At 58.4% G+C, this 14379-nt stretch overlaps 2 protein-coding genes and 1 long non-coding RNA gene across 3 annotated transcripts; 1 reads left to right on the forward strand and 2 right to left on the reverse strand.

Moving 5' to 3' along the window:
• Positions 1-3890: 3890 nt before the first annotated feature.
• Positions 3891-6142, reverse strand: LOC112881108 (translation initiation factor IF-2-like). Its single transcript, XM_025945809.1, has 3 exons — positions 5877-6142; positions 4853-5396; positions 3891-4691 (listed from the first exon to the last, which is right to left on the reverse strand). The coding sequence occupies exons 1-3, from the start codon at positions 6140-6142 to the stop codon at positions 3891-3893; spliced, it is 1611 nt and encodes a 536-aa protein (XP_025801594.1).
• A 5116-nt stretch (positions 6143-11258) lies between these two features.
• LOC112882458 (F-box protein At1g10780-like) lies at positions 11259-13276 on the forward strand. Its single transcript, XM_025947523.1, has 3 exons — positions 11259-12270; positions 12360-12640; positions 12730-13276. The coding sequence occupies exons 1-3, from the start codon at positions 11520-11522 to the stop codon at positions 12964-12966; spliced, it is 1269 nt and encodes a 422-aa protein (XP_025803308.1). The 5' UTR covers positions 11259-11519; the 3' UTR covers positions 12967-13276.
• Positions 13277-13763: 487 nt separating this feature from the next.
• Positions 13764-14379, reverse strand: LOC112883424. The gene is made up of 3 exons (XR_003226846.1): positions 14222-14379; positions 14064-14129; positions 13764-13948 (listed from the first exon to the last, which is right to left on the reverse strand). It is a non-coding gene; the product is annotated as an uncharacterized LOC112883424 (long non-coding RNA).

Here is a 14379-nt window from a genome sequence, read left to right on the forward strand (position 1 = left end):
ATCAAAATGGCTAGGGATGATAGGAAGCATACTGCTTTTGTAACAATGGATGGTCTTTATTGTTATATAGTGATGCTTTATGGATTGCTCAATGCTCTACCCACCTTTGCTCGTTCAATGAACATCACTTTAGATTATTTGGTTAGAGATATAGTTGAGGTGTATGTTGATGACATCGTTATCAAGACTAGAGAGTCAAATTACCTCCTAGAAACTTTAGCTCAAGTCTTCGACAAGCTACGTGCGACCTCCACCAAGCTTAACCCTGAGAAATATGTTTTTGGCGTGTCGGCGGGAAAGCTCCTTGGTTTTTTGGTCTCCCACCGGGGGATTGAGGCAAACCCGGACAAGGTCCGGGCGATTGAGGCAATGAGACCCCTTGCGGGCCTCAAGGATGTACAGAGGTTAACGGGGTCCCTTGCAGCCCTCAGCCGCTTCATTTCGAGGCTGGCGGAGAGGGCACTTCCCTTATTCAAGCTGATGAGGGGGTCCGGTCCATTCACATGGACTGAAGAGGCAGAACGTGCCTTCCAGGAGATGAAGCAGTACCTCACCTCCTTGCCGGTCCTGGTCGCACCGGACCCAGGAGAGACACTGTTTCTTTACCTTGCAGCGATGACCGAGGTGATCAGCATGGAGCTGGTCACTGAGAGGTCCAAGAATCTCCCGCAGGGGCCCCTGTGGATCCCCCTGTTGGAGAAGGAGGTCCGGCCTCCCCTAATCTGTCAACCGGCCCTACTTCGGAGGGTCCGGCTAGGTCCCGGCCTGAAGAAACACCAAGCGACCTGGGGTCCGGCGAGTCCTCAGCTCAAGCAGAAGGATCCAGTCCGGCTGGCAGAATCAGAACCGTTGAGAAGCCGGTCTACTATGTCAGCGAGGTCCTTCATGAAGCAAAGGCCAGGTATCCTGAGACGCATAAGCTCCTTTATGCTATTCTCGTTGCATCCAGGAAACTCCGTCACTATTTTCAGGCCCACAAGATTGTAGTGGTGACCTCCTACCCATTGAGGGCCATCCTCCACAATTCCAACGCCACGGGCAACATCGCCAAGTGGGCAGCTGAGCTCGCTGGATTTCAGCTCAACTTCCAGCCACACCATGCTATCAAGAGTCAGGTCCTTGCTAATTTCGTCGCGGAATGGACACCAGCACCAAGCGTCCCAGGGGGTCCGGACCATGGGTCGGACCCCCCACGTCTGGAAGTCAGGGCTCCGGTGTTCACCGGACCCCACTGGACGCTATTCTTTGATGGGTCCGCATGCAGCAAGAGGGTAGGGGCCGGCGTGGTCCTCATCGATCCACGTGGCGAGCAGTTGAAGTACATGGTGCACCTCGACTTTGAGGCCACCAACAACATGGTGGAATATGAGGCCTTGATCTTTGGACTCACAGCGGCTCTGTCCCTTGGGGTCCGGGAGCTCCTGGTCAAGGGAGATTCCCAACTCGTCGTCAGGCAGGTCTGGGAGGAGTGTTGCTGCAACAACCCCCAGCTCGTAGCTTACCTCATCCATGTGAGGAAGCTCGAGAAGGATTTCGATGTACTGGAAGTGCAACATGTTCCACACGAAGGCAACTCAGCGGCTGATGCACTCTTCGCGAGTGCATCGACTCAGGAACCTGTGCCAGAGGGCGTCTTCTAGAGGCGTCTGCTGAATCTTTCCGCCCAGCCTGCTGAACTGGGCGAAGGGGGCCGGACTAGCAAGCGGTCCCGGTGGCGCTCCGTCCATGGTGCCCGCCAAGGGTTGTGTGCTCCCTCGAGTGTCCCGATGACCTCAGGAAGCCACGCCCAGTTTCTTAGGAAGGTCCCAATGCATGGATCTCCAAGGTCCAGGACAATCTGAAAGATAATTTCCTTCCTGAAGACCAATCATCTGCTGAGCGCATAGTCCGGATGGCTAATCGGTACACGGTGGTAGAAGGGGATCTCTACCACTGTGGCGCCAACAGCATCCTCATGCGGTGCATCACCCAAGAAGAGGGCCGCGACTTGCTCGTAGAGATCCATGGAGGCGAGTGCGGAAGTCATTCTTCATCCCGCACGCTGGTCGGTAAAGTCTTCCGGCATGGCTTTTACTGGCCGACAGCACTCTAGGATGCAGCTGAGTTGGTAAGGTCCTGCAAAGCATGCCAGTTCCATGCAAAGCAGATACACACTCCAGCTTAGGCACTGCAGATGATTCCTCCCTCTTGGTACTTTGCTGTATGGGGTTCGATATCTTGGGACCTTTCCCTAGGGCCGTCGGCGGGTACCGGTACCTCTACGTCGCCATTGATAAATTCACCAAGTGGCCGAAGTAACCCCAGTGGTAAACATTACCAAGGCGTCAGCAACTGCCTTCCTCAAGTCAATTGTGTGCCGGTTCGGGGTCCCGAACCGGGTCATCACCGATAATGGGACACGGTTCACGAGTCAATACTTTTAAGAGTATTGTGAAGATATTGGCATCCAGCTCTGTTTCGCCTCAGTGGCGCATCCCAAGAGCAATGGCCAAGTTGAGCGGGTTAATGCTTAGATCCTCAGAAGGCTCAAGATCCGGACCTACTGCGATCTTGAGAAGCATGGCGCAAAATGGATTGATCAACTTCCGAGCGTGCTATGGGGGAACTGGACCACACCCAGCCGGGCAACTGGGGAAACCCCTTTCTTCCTGGCCTATGGGGCCGAAGCGTGCCTTCCCCCGGAGATCACCATGGGCTCTCTCCGAGTCCAAGCTTTTGATGAGGACTTGCAGGAACAGCAGCGTCGCCAAGACGTGGACCTCGTCGACAAGCGGAGATGGCGAGCAGCAGTCCGAAACGCACGGTACAACCAAGCGCTCCAGCGCTATCATCAACGGTTCGTGCGTACTAGGGAGCTCCGGGTCGGGGACCTAGTCCGAAGGCGAATCCTGAACCGAGGGGCTTGCACAAGCTCTCCCACAGCTGGGAGGGACCCTTCAAGGTGACAAAGGTGTGCCGACCCGGATCTGTTCGTTTGGCTACGGAGGAAGGCATGCAGCTACCTAATCCATGGAACATTGAGCACCTCCATAAGTTCTATCCCTAGAACCTAGTTGAGAGGAAGTTTTTCTTTTGTAATTGGTAGCATCACTGTGCGGACCAGGGTGGTGGAGGTCCGCCCTGGTAAACCCGGTCCCTGTCGTACATCGCACAATTCTTTTGTACCAATTCATTAAGAAAAGATTTGTTCTCAGTGTGTCCTTGAGATTTATGCGATTCTATTTTTTTCTTTGCTTCTCGTTACGCTAACCCCCCACGTGGTTTTTCACGTCTGTGTCGTGCCCGAGGCCTTTCTTGAGTTGCTACGCTACGTCTCTGCCCCAGGACCTCTGTTTCATAGGAGAAAATGAACCTGTCATCTGGGAACTGGCTTCAGGGAGACGTGCTCGTTCTTTGCTGGGGTCCAGGGTTGTGTAGCCGCTTAGCCTGGTTCCGTACCCTAAGCCTAGACGCCCTGCCCCCCTAGGGCGAGTACCGTTGTACCTCGAACCATGGACCCGGGGGCCGGGACCCCTTTAATCCTCGAACCTAGGCCCTGGTGCCTTGACTCGCCACGCAACTCAGGAGGCCCTCGCTGGCCAGACCGGGACCTCGTGGGGACGTCTACTAAGCGTCGATCTTAAGTCGTATGCAGGTCCTCGGTTCTATGGCTGCTAGTCCCGACCTATCGCGACTACCTTCCAGGGGGCCATGGGACCTCGGTATGCTTGAGAGCATGTGATCTGGCGACCGGAGAAACAGCTAAGTTTTTCGCACAAACAGACACATAAAACGCTCAAGTCTTGCTTCTAGCAAAGAAAATATATAACTTATAATGTACACAACATCACAAAGTTATATTACATAATAAAGTTATATTACAAAAACAACATACAGAAGAAAAAATACTACTATTCTGCTGGAGGTCCAGAGGAAGCTTCTCCCTTTGTAGGTCCAGGACAGCGCCGAACACGAGTCGCCACCATGTCCGCTGCTTCCTGCACGCTCTCCTGTGCAGCGGCCGCCGTCGCCGGGATCGGACCAACTAAAATTGGAGTCAGCGGGCAGGAGAGGTCGTGGCTCCGAAGGCAGGTGAGGATGTATTCTGCCATCCCTCGGGCGATCGCCCGCCCCTCTGTCTCCAAGAGGTCGAAAATGGTGGCCTCCATGTGTCGAAGCTGCTCGGCGGTGGAATCCAGCGCCGAGAGGACGGCTCCAAGTGAGGATGGGGTCTCCATGACCCGGATGGGGCGTAGCCCAAGTGCATCCAGGGTGTTCACTTCACCGACCCACCTCACTATTCGGTCAACGCTGGCGCTCCACTTCGTCAGGAACTTCTCCACCTTGGCCTCCCTTTCCTGGAGGGCCGCCTTGCACTCCTGGAGCCTCCAGGTCCTGGCCGCCAGCTCTTCCTCCACGGCCGCCTCCCGCTCCTGGAGCTCCTGGAGACGGGCTGCCTCCTCTACTTCGCGGGCGGCAAGCCTGTTTTCTCTCTCCACCGCGGTTGCCTCCAGTTCTGCAAGGGCAGCCTCCTGCGCCTTGGTCACCTCCACCACCACCTTGGACTGGTTAGCCAGCTCCAAGGCGGTCTTCTCCCTGTCCGCCGCCGCCTGCACCCTCTTCTCCGCCACGAGCTCCCGCTCGAGGGCATGCTTCTCCTGCCGTGTGGCCGCTCTCTCCCGTTGGGCAGCTGCCACCTCCCGGTCGAGAGCCTACGGCAACTGCTCTTGCAGGAGTTCGCGCTCCAGCACGAGCTCAGCGCGCTCCCTGGCTTAGCGGGCGGAGACGGTCTTGATGCGGTCCCCTAGGCGGTGCTCCCAGTCAGAGAGCTGGAGGCGCTCTGCCTCCAGCTTCTCCCACTCCCGGCGGATGCCTGCCTCCAGCTCCTCCTGAACTTGCTGAATCTTGGCAAAGAGGCGGGGGAGGGGGACCTCAGCTGGACTTGGCAGAAGGCGCCTTCCCAGCACCACCTCCAGTTCCTCCTCCTGCGCAGGTGGAGTGGTGCTGGCGACCTCGGCGACCTCCGGCGCCGCAGCCTTCGGCACCTCTGCAGCTTTCGGCGCCGCTGCCTCCGCACCTCCGCAGCCTCCGGCGCTGCCGCCTCTGCCATTGCTGCAGCCTCCTCTGCTGCTGGCTCGGCTGGAGGGGGCTCCGCCACGGCGTCCGGCGCCGCTGCAGCTGCTGGCGCCTCTGTCGTCGCAGCAGGTCCGGTGGCCTCCTTCTGCGGGGCAGCTTCGGGCCTGGGAGGTGTGGCGGCCTCTGGCTCCGGACCTCCTGGTCCGGTAACAGGTGGTACTGGCGTGGGCGGAGACCTTGCTGGGGTTGTCGCCGACTCCCCAACAGGGGAGGAAGAAGGTACTGGCTGGGGGCTGGACACCCCAGCTGGAGCGTCACCGGCAGACGCGTCAGATGTGGGCCTGTCATACGCCAACAGGGTTAGGGCCCGGAAGACAAATGGAGAAATAAAAAATTCTAAGGACGACCACTTACACGAAACCGTACCACTCCCAACCGCCCCAGGCGATTGGGGGGACCTTTGCTCCCGCCGAGGATCCCTCGGACCTTTAGTGATGGTCCCCGGCCGCTGGCGCTGTTGGCGGCGGGGGTGGGGTTTGTGGCCTTTGCTCCGGTGGTGGTGGTGGTGTCTCTGGGCGTTGTGACATCGGTGGCGAAGGAGGAATCTGCTGCTCCGGGGAAGCCCGCCGCGCTTCCTCCGGCCTCCTCTCAGGCTGCTGGCGCTGCGGCGGAGGTGGTGGAGCTCCGCTCTGCCTCTCCGCCTCCGCCGTCTTCTGGCGCTTGTGGGCCGGCTCCCCGACGAAGGAACCGTCCCCGCGCTGGAGCCTCCGGGACTTGGACCCCTCCGTATGGTCCTTGTGGTGGTGCTCCGGCACCGGCACCTTCTCTTTCCCCTTCCCGGCAGAGGCCGGACGTTCGGGACTTGGCCCCCCGGGACCTTGGCTGGCGCGCTGCTGGCGGGTGGGGAGGCGCCGGGGATGTGGAGCCCGCGATTGGGGTCGCCTCCTAGCTGCCGGACCGCCAGGCCACCCTCGTCCAGGGTTGGCATCGACACCAGGACTGACGCCCGCAACGCCTGGTCCTTGCACAGGGCCTTCACCCCGCTCGGGAGGACCACGGACTCCGGGCTGAACGCGTCACCAGTCATTCCCCGGATTGTGACCTCCAGCTCCGCCCTGGTGAAGTCGGTGCCAGGCCCGCGCGCGATCCTGCAGCAGTCATTTGACCCCGTGTACATGTAGGCCATTCTGGTCTGCTGCTGCAGGGGAGCGATTCGCCACTTCAAGAAGTCGCCTAGCACCATCATGGATGTCAGGCTGCTCCATTGGAGATTCTTGACCCGATCAAGGACCGGGCTGAGCTCCTCCGGTATCGTCGGCTTGGGCTTCCAGGTGCTCCGGTCGCTCTGGGATCCCTCTGTTGGCAGCTCCAGTCGGTCGTGGGGGTCGGCTTCCGTGATAACCCAGCCTTCACGCCAGTCCTCCCACTTGGAGCTAGAGAAGGCGCTGATGTAGGAGTTCGCCATCCCGTGCCGGAGCTGGAAGTAGTAGGCGCCGACTTCGCGCTTGCTCCTCCCAGTCCCGACCAAGGCATAGAAATGCCTGAAGATGGTGGTGCAGGGGTGCACCCCCACGAACATCTCCATAAAGTGGGCGAAGACCGCCACGACGAGGACGGAGTGGGGGGTGAGATGATGAAGCTGGAGGCCGAACTCCTCCAGGAGCAGGAGGAAGAAGGAGGAGATTGGAGGCACCAACCCGCACATGGCGTACGAGTTGAAGAGAACGAACTCCCCCGCGGCAAGGTCGCGGAGGGGAATTTTGCCGGCCCTGATCTTCTTGGCGTGTTCCGGACGGTCCGTCCCACAAGGCGGCGCACCAGGTCCAGTTGGGCCTGGCTCTGGAAGCGGCGCGAAAAGTGGAGCGAAGACATGGTGATGGGCGTTGAGATTGCTAAGGATGGATCGCAAGGGAGCAGGAAGGAGAAGGATGCCGAGCGCAAGGAAACTGTTTGCAAGGAGTGTGCGGAGACGAAGGGGCGCTGCAGCATCTATTGATGGCAAGAGCGAAAAGGTAGCCGTTCCCTTCGGTGCCTACCTTTTATGTAAAAGTTGTTGCCCTCTCGAGCTCCGCGACGACCAAGGAGAAGTTGAACGGTTGCCTGCACCAGGCCCCCTCCTCTCACACCCAATGACTGGTGGGCCCGGGTCCGCCAGTCAAAGGTGTGGCCACTGGAGGAAAGGGGGAAAGGCGGAATCCGAACCGCCCGAGCCGCGGGACGGGCTCGAATAAGACAAGAATCTGAACCGCCTGACGCGCACGGCACGGGCGGAGGACTGGTCCCTCGAGGATCCCGCTATGGGGGAAAGGACATCCATGCCCTTCCCCGGCGGGAACAAGCTGACCACCCGGCGCAATGCTGGGATCTGGCTAGGCCTGGGCATTCGGTTAACCGAATTAATTCGGTTCGGTATTTTGGTTTTTTTAGAAATTCGGTTAATGAAAAATAGAAACCGAAATTGTATATGGGAAACTGTAAACCGAGCGTTCGGTTTTCGGTTTTTTCGGTTCGGTATTTCGGTTTTACCGAAAAAACCGAACAGCATATAACAGTTGCCATGGCGGCGACTGGAACCCGGGGGCGCGACGGGCGCTGCGGGCGGCGGCGGGGCCGGGGCGCGGCGGGCGGCGGCGGGTCCCGGGGCGCGGCGGGCGGCGGCGGGCACTGCGGGCGGCCGCGGGAGCTTGGGGGCGCGGCGGGCGGCGGCGGGAGCTCGGGGGCGCGGCGGGAGCTTGGGCTCGGGGGCGCGGCGGGTGGCGGCGGGCGCTGCGGGCGGCGGCGGGGCCGGGGCGCGGCGGGCGGCGGCGGGTGCTGCGGGCGGCCGCGGGGCTCGGGCGGCGGCGGGCGGCGGCGGGAGCTCGGGGGCGCGGCGGGCACAGCGGCACGGGCTGACGGGCACTCGAGCCTGGGAGGCTGGGACTCACGGGATTAGGCCATTAGGGATAGGGTTTGTTGAAAAATACTGGGCTTTTTCGGTTTATTCGGTTTAAACCGAATAAAAACCGAATACCGAAATTTATTTCGGTTTCTGAGGAATGACAACCGAAATAGCTCTCGGTTAGATCGGTTTCGGTGTTTTCGGTTTCGGTTTCGGTTATTTCGGTTTCGGGTTTCGGTTTTTATGCCCAGGCCTAGATCTGGCCCCACCTGCGGGTTCATCCCTCACCCGAGGTGGGCCCGGGGGCCTCTGTCGGTATATACGGACAGGGGTACCTCCTGCTAGGGTGTCCAGACCCTTAGCGTCTCACTATCCGTAATCTCCCCCTCGTCTTCTGGGTGACGTGGCATACGGTCCGGGCCTGACAGCTGGTTGCATGGTCTCCGGACCTTCCCCGTGCTCTTATAGGTCTGGGGCGTCCACGTGCCCATGAAGGCAGGGAGGCTCTCGGGTGGCCCCCGCGGACCCGGACTCCCCAGGGAGGTCCGGGGCCACCACGTGTGGAGGCCAGACCACCACAGGCCTGACCGCTCCGACCGGCCTCGGGGGCCCGGACCCCCGTCCCCCCGGGAAGGGGTCCGGTGCCGCCACGTGCCGCTCCCGCGGTGGGAGCGGGGATGGCCCTGCAACGTGCCCGTGGCTGTGCATTAAATGCTGGTAGGTGGGCCGGGCACGCCCAAGTCAAAAAGTATGGCCTGCCACTGACACACGGGGCAGGTAGGCTGACACCACGGTAAGCCCGTCTGTTTCCAAGGCGGCGCGTCGTATCACCGTATACTTGCGCAAGCGGCTTACAGTTCCATCACGGCGCCGCGCGCGTGCGTGATGATGGCCTGTAACAGGAGAGCCGAGGCGTGCGCTGCCACAGGGCACGCGGAGGCAACGGCGCGGCAGGTCAGCGCTGCTCCCTCGCTTGACAGATTCTGACTCAACAGTGGCAGCACGGCTTCACTGTTGGGTAACACTGACAGCGGTCACTGTGCCTGCAAGGCAGCACACGATCGTATCGAGGCTGTGGATACGCACATTATCTTCCCAACCGTGAAGACTACAGTGGGGAGCTGAAGATGGAGATCTCCATATCACATAGAGCAGGCTCCTGTTGGTCGGGCCCACCTGTCGGGGCCCCGCATAGTATAAGCACCTCCCTTGGATTATAAAAGGGAGCGTGCACTCGTTAGAACACAGGTTCACATGAACACAGGCTCAAGCTAAGTTGCATCCAGGCTTACACAATCAATACAACTCCCAAGTGGACGTAGGGTGTTACGCTCCGGCGGCCCGAACCACTCTAAAATCCTTGTGTCTTTCTTGCTTTCATCCGCTCACCAATCAAGCGCTCCTAATTCTCCTCCAAACCCATCCTTAACTAGGATTAGGCGAGTGCATTGCGCCACTCGGCTGGAGATTTCCTCCGACAGCCGTCCTCCGACGTTGTCCCACACCACACTGACCGGTGCTAAGCAATGTCTGTCGCCGTGGTCTGCTGCAAGCAGCCAACCGGCAACCATGTGAGAACCTCTGGCCGCCACCGAGACCACGATCGCCTCCGCGCGGGCTCGGCAACACCCTTCCAGCTTGCCGCGCGGAGGAATCATTGACATTGGCTGAAGCTGCCATGGACAAAGGACCAGCAACGCCACAAACCAAGCTGGGTCTCTAGAGACGACGCCTCCAAGGAGGGCACGACGCCAAAGGCGCCGCCATCACTCGTCCAGCATCTGGATAGAGTTTTCACCCAGAGAACCCTGTGCAGCAGGGTAATAGCTCCTAAATGACGCCCCCAACGGAAAAAACGACATCCAAGGAAGTCGCCATCATCCCACCAGCAAGGACGCCGGCAAGGGCTTTCGCCTGGAGAACCTCAACCCCTCGCTACATGCGCACGGCACGACATTCCCGCACCAGAGCCACGACGGCCTTTCCAGGGCGAAGCCGCCGCCGCGCCTCCACGCGCCATGCTGTCGTAACTCCACCTCTGCTTTGCTCACCGCCAGCTGCGCCAACACTTGACCGTTGCTCCTTGCACGCGGCCACCGCTGCAGCATCCCATAAACACGCTCAAAGCTCCTTGGGTCGTTGCCGTGCTGCGAGGAGCGCGTGGCCGCGGCAGCCGCTCCCAGAACGCCGCACCCTTAGGCCCCCCCGGGCGATAACCTCACCGCCTCGGGCCACCTCCACAGCGGACGCCTCCGCTTCCACACACACGCACCTCAGCACCTCTTCTACACCCGCGCGCTCACGTGCCACCGCGCCCACGCCCGCACATCGGCGGATCCTTGAGCCTGGTAGCAGCCCGCGCGTCGCTGTCTCGCGCCTGGGAGCCGCCCGCCGCCGCGCCCTGCGCCTAGGAGCAGCCCGCCGTCGTGTCCGACGGTGGCGGCGCGGGCCTCGGGGCGCAACCTCTCCAACCGGCGAGGCGCGGTCCCGCAGGCAGCGTGCCGAACCGTCAAGGGCGAAGGCCCGGCGCTTGAGCCCCCGCAGTCGCAGATCCGCCACCATCGCTACAGGATCCGGTCGCGGATATACCGAATCCGGGCTTGCCGGCGCCGCCCGGCCCGCCCCGTGGCGTGACCCTCCGACTTCATGCGCGGCCGTGCCCGCCGAGCGAAGGGGGATGAGCAAAGGTGGGCCCGCCGCCGCCGCCCTTGCGGCCGCGCGGGCTTCTGGCGGCCGGCTCCGGCGGCGGTGCGGCGACGAGGAGAGGGAGAGAGGGGGCGCAGCGGTGGAGGGGGCTTCCGCCCGTGCCGCCCTGCGCGGGGGCAACGCGGGGGCTTTTTTCCTTTCTAGTTGTTTCCGGTTGCTTGATTGGGTTATCTTTTAATGTCAAATAAGAAATTTTCTCCAAACTTTACAAGCCTCACAATCTAAAGTGGTAGTGCATGACTGCACCTTCGCATCACCTATATTAATGGCATGTTTGAACACCAGCAAGACCTGAAAATTCATGGTTTACTGCATTGCGGATGCTGATCGGCGAGCCTCTACCCAAATAACATCCGTAATCTGTCTAATTTGCACAATTCTGAAGTGCACAAAAACACATAAAAAAATCCCAAGCAGAAATATTCTGAAAACAGTAGACCAGGAAGGGGAAGGTCGTGGCTACACCCATCAACTCAGCGCAGAAATTCACGAGCACCAAGCCTACGATAACGGAACTTTCCGACAAGCGACAGGCAATCCAGGCGGCCAGGCCCACGGCCCAGCTCATGATTCCTCAGCTTGCCCGCATCATTGCTGCTGCGCCGCCGCCAACGCGGAGGCAAGGAAACCCTCAGAGGCCAGAGCCGGCCGCCTCCCTCCCTCGTTTCAAACTCGCCGAATCTCAGCGAACGGTCGCCGAAATTTCAAAATCCCCCATCACAACGAGCGGGATCCTCCCCCGTTTCGAATTTCAAACACCCCACTCCCCACCCCTTATTTCCACTCACGAGGCGTGCCCATCTAGCTACCCATCCCGTCGCATCGAGCCGGCCTCCCTCGCGTGTCCGCTGGGGCATTCCGTCGAGCGCCGCGCGAGCGGATGGAATGGGGCGGCGAGACCGGCATGAACGCCGTCCCCGACGGCGTCGTGCAGCACATCCTGTCGATGCTCAGCAACGTCCGCGACGTGGCCGCCTGCGCCTGCGTCTGCCGCCGCTGGCGCGACTGCGTCCCCTACCTGCCCGCGCTCTTCTTCCCGCGGAACGCCTTCGACGCGGCCGCGGCGGCCAGGGGCGCCGCGGACGACGCCATCGGCCGGATGGTCGCATCCGTCGCGCGCCTCAGGGAGCTCGTCATCTACTGCCCCTTCTCCATGGCGCGCCTCCCGGACTGGCTCGGCGCGCGGAGCGCCACGCTGCGGGTGCTCGAGCTGCGGATGGACGCCGCCGCCGACAAGGCGGACGGGCACCTCGACTGCATCGGCCTGGCGGCGAACCTGGAGGAGCTCAGGCTCTGGGGCGTGTCGCTCACGGCCGCGCCGGCGTGGGGCCGGATGGAGCGCCTCCGCATGCTGGAGGTCGTCGGCGCGCCGCTGCGGGACAGCGCCGTGAGGGACGCCATCGCCGCGTGCCCCAACCTCACCGACCTGTCGATGCTTGGCTGCGACTGCTCAGGCACGGTGGCTGTGGATCTTCACCTGCTCGAGCGCTGCAGGCTCGACATCCTCGGCGCCGGCAACTGCTCACTCCTGCTTACCGCACCTCGCCTCGAGTCGCTCGAGGTCCAGGGCTTCACCTGGATCACTCTGCGGGGACACAGCCTCCGTCGTCTCTCAATTGCCAAGAGCACCGGTAAGCCACGCATCACGAATCCTTAATTACTTAGTAGTCAGCTCGATTTTGACGGGTTGGATGAGCAATTTTGCGATGAAACGATGCAGGGAGGGTGCACAAGGTGGACACTGGGACGCTCCCAGATCTGGATCACCTCTCCCTGCGTGGCGTTCAGTGGAACTGGGCCGCAGTGAGCTCGGTGCTGCAGTGCGCGAGCGAGGTGAAGCACCTGGTGATGAAGATCGAGTTCTGCGGCGACTTGGACGCGCTCCAACCGTTCCCGGAGGTTGATTTGGTCGACTTCTTCAACAGGCACCCCAAGCTCCGCAAGTTTGAGATTCATGGTGCCATGTTCGCCGCCATGTGCCAGAAAAATAGCCTCAAAAACGTGAGTGAACTGTCATGGCTTGTTGCTAATTTGATTGGTATGTCTTACTTATGTGCCATATGGCTAATTTGTTTGAATTGTCCATGCAGTTGGATTCAAGATTCATCATCCCTTGCTTGGAAGAGGTTCTGATCACTGTGCGCTCGCCACTCAATGCTGAACAAAAGTTGAACACTCTGGAGTCGCTTGTGAAGTACAGTGTGAAGCTGCGGACAATGGTCATCAGGATCTCACAGATGAAGAATTGCCATGAAGCTGCCGATGATTTCTTTGAGGAGATATGTAAGTTCAAATACATGAACTACAAGAAAGTGCGAATTGAATAAATGGAGATGCTGTTTTGATTCCTAAGTTAATTTGATTGAGGACTTGATTTTTTCTTGCATTCCAGAATAATTTTTTTTTGTTAGTATTGATGGAGGATCCATTTTCAACCCTCCTAAGTAGTTTATTAAGTTATGTTTTTGTTTGTTTGTTTTCATCTAGTGCATAAATTGAGTACTAGAGGGTGTTGTTGAAACAATTTCGATTGAGTGTTGAGCTTGCAAACCATTGTTGTAATCGGCTCTACTGCCTTAGCAAACATTTCATCTTATGAACATTTTCAAGCATTAACATCAATGTTGTTACTGTTCACCAACCTTTGTTGAAGATGTGCTGATTTAGATCCAGATACTTTGTTCTGCAGCTGATTAATCTGCGCAACATTTGAGTGCTTGTATGGTCAATGCTGATGTGATTATCACTTATCAGTTCTTCCTTAAACTCCTTTTTGACCAGTCCTGTCGACCTTAGCGTTTGCTCACTGAAGGTGCAGACGTTTTGCCACAATGCTGTCACACGATTTTCAATTCTTTCATGGAAGTATATTTGCATGACTCTAATGAAAAGTATACTTGTTTGTTTTTAAAACCCAGGTCTTTCATTTTACCCTGCCCAGTTTTTTGTTATTCTGCACTATCCATTTCTTGGAGCTCAACAAATCAAAATATAGTTCGGATCAACCATATTCCAACACCAGATATAAGGGAGCATAACTCCTTTAAGAGTAAGATTGTAGTAAATGCAGAGTAATGAACTAGTGAGTAGTAGAAAACTTAACAAAGCTGTTTGTTCTGCCTACTCTAGAAAAAAGACAGGAGCAGCTATTCCATCTCCAACGATTGAAATGCTCATGAATTTCTCTCAACTTGCTGCTGCCCTTGGCCCTGGCGCACCTTTTGCTTCCGTGGTTCCAGCTTCGTAGTAGCGAACAAAACGGCTGTTTATTTTCTGAGTCAGGCGCGCATACGCATTTGGCTCCGCCGTCTGCTTAAGGAAACATGTTGAAATGGCAAGGATTCAGGATCGCTAGCTCCATTGCAGTGTAAATGCAGAAAGGTCACAATTCAGATGAGCTGCGGTCTTGTTCAGTGTCCATCACCTACAAGGTACCTTGGTCTCTGACTTGAGGGAGTCGATCCGTGGCCCTGATCCATGCATCTGCTACCTGGTAGGCAGTTAGGCACAAGCATAATAGAACTCTTTACATATTTGGCCAACTCTTTACATAATAGTACTCGTTTATGTTTATGTGTGTACCTTGCTCAAGGTCGTCCAAATCACTCCTTCGGTGCAATGTGGCGTCGTAAGAGAGCGAGCCATCGTATCGGTACTCGGTAGCAGCTCGAGTACCATGAAATCAGGGCACCAGGCTATGTATGCTTTATGCTTTCATTCTGTCCAGTATGTGCTGTAAG

This window comes from Panicum hallii, chromosome 2, assembly GCF_002211085.1.
Source record: "Panicum hallii strain FIL2 chromosome 2, PHallii_v3.1, whole genome shotgun sequence".
NCBI classification, from domain to species: Eukaryota; Viridiplantae; Streptophyta; class Magnoliopsida; order Poales; family Poaceae; genus Panicum; species Panicum hallii.

Coding starts and splice junctions, on each gene's coding strand:
- LOC112881108 (XM_025945809.1), bottom strand. CDS start 6,142: ATGACTGGTGACGCGTTCAGCCCGGAGTCCGTGGTCCTCCCGAGCGGG. Junction 5,397..5,876: donor CCGGGAAGGGGAAAGAGAAG/GTGCCGGTGCCG, acceptor GGCGTATGACAG/GCCCACATCTGACGCGTCTG. Junction 4,692..4,852: donor TCAGGAGGAGCTGGAGGCAG/GCATCCGCCGGG, acceptor CAGTTGCCGTAG/GCTCTCGACCGGGAGGTGGC.
- LOC112882458 (XM_025947523.1), top strand. CDS start 11,520: ATGGAATGGGGCGGCGAGACCGGCATGAACGCCGTCCCCGACGGCGTC. Junction 12,271..12,359: donor CTCAATTGCCAAGAGCACCG/GTAAGCCACGCA, acceptor GAAACGATGCAG/GGAGGGTGCACAAGGTGGAC. Junction 12,641..12,729: donor AGAAAAATAGCCTCAAAAAC/GTGAGTGAACTG, acceptor TTGTCCATGCAG/TTGGATTCAAGATTCATCAT.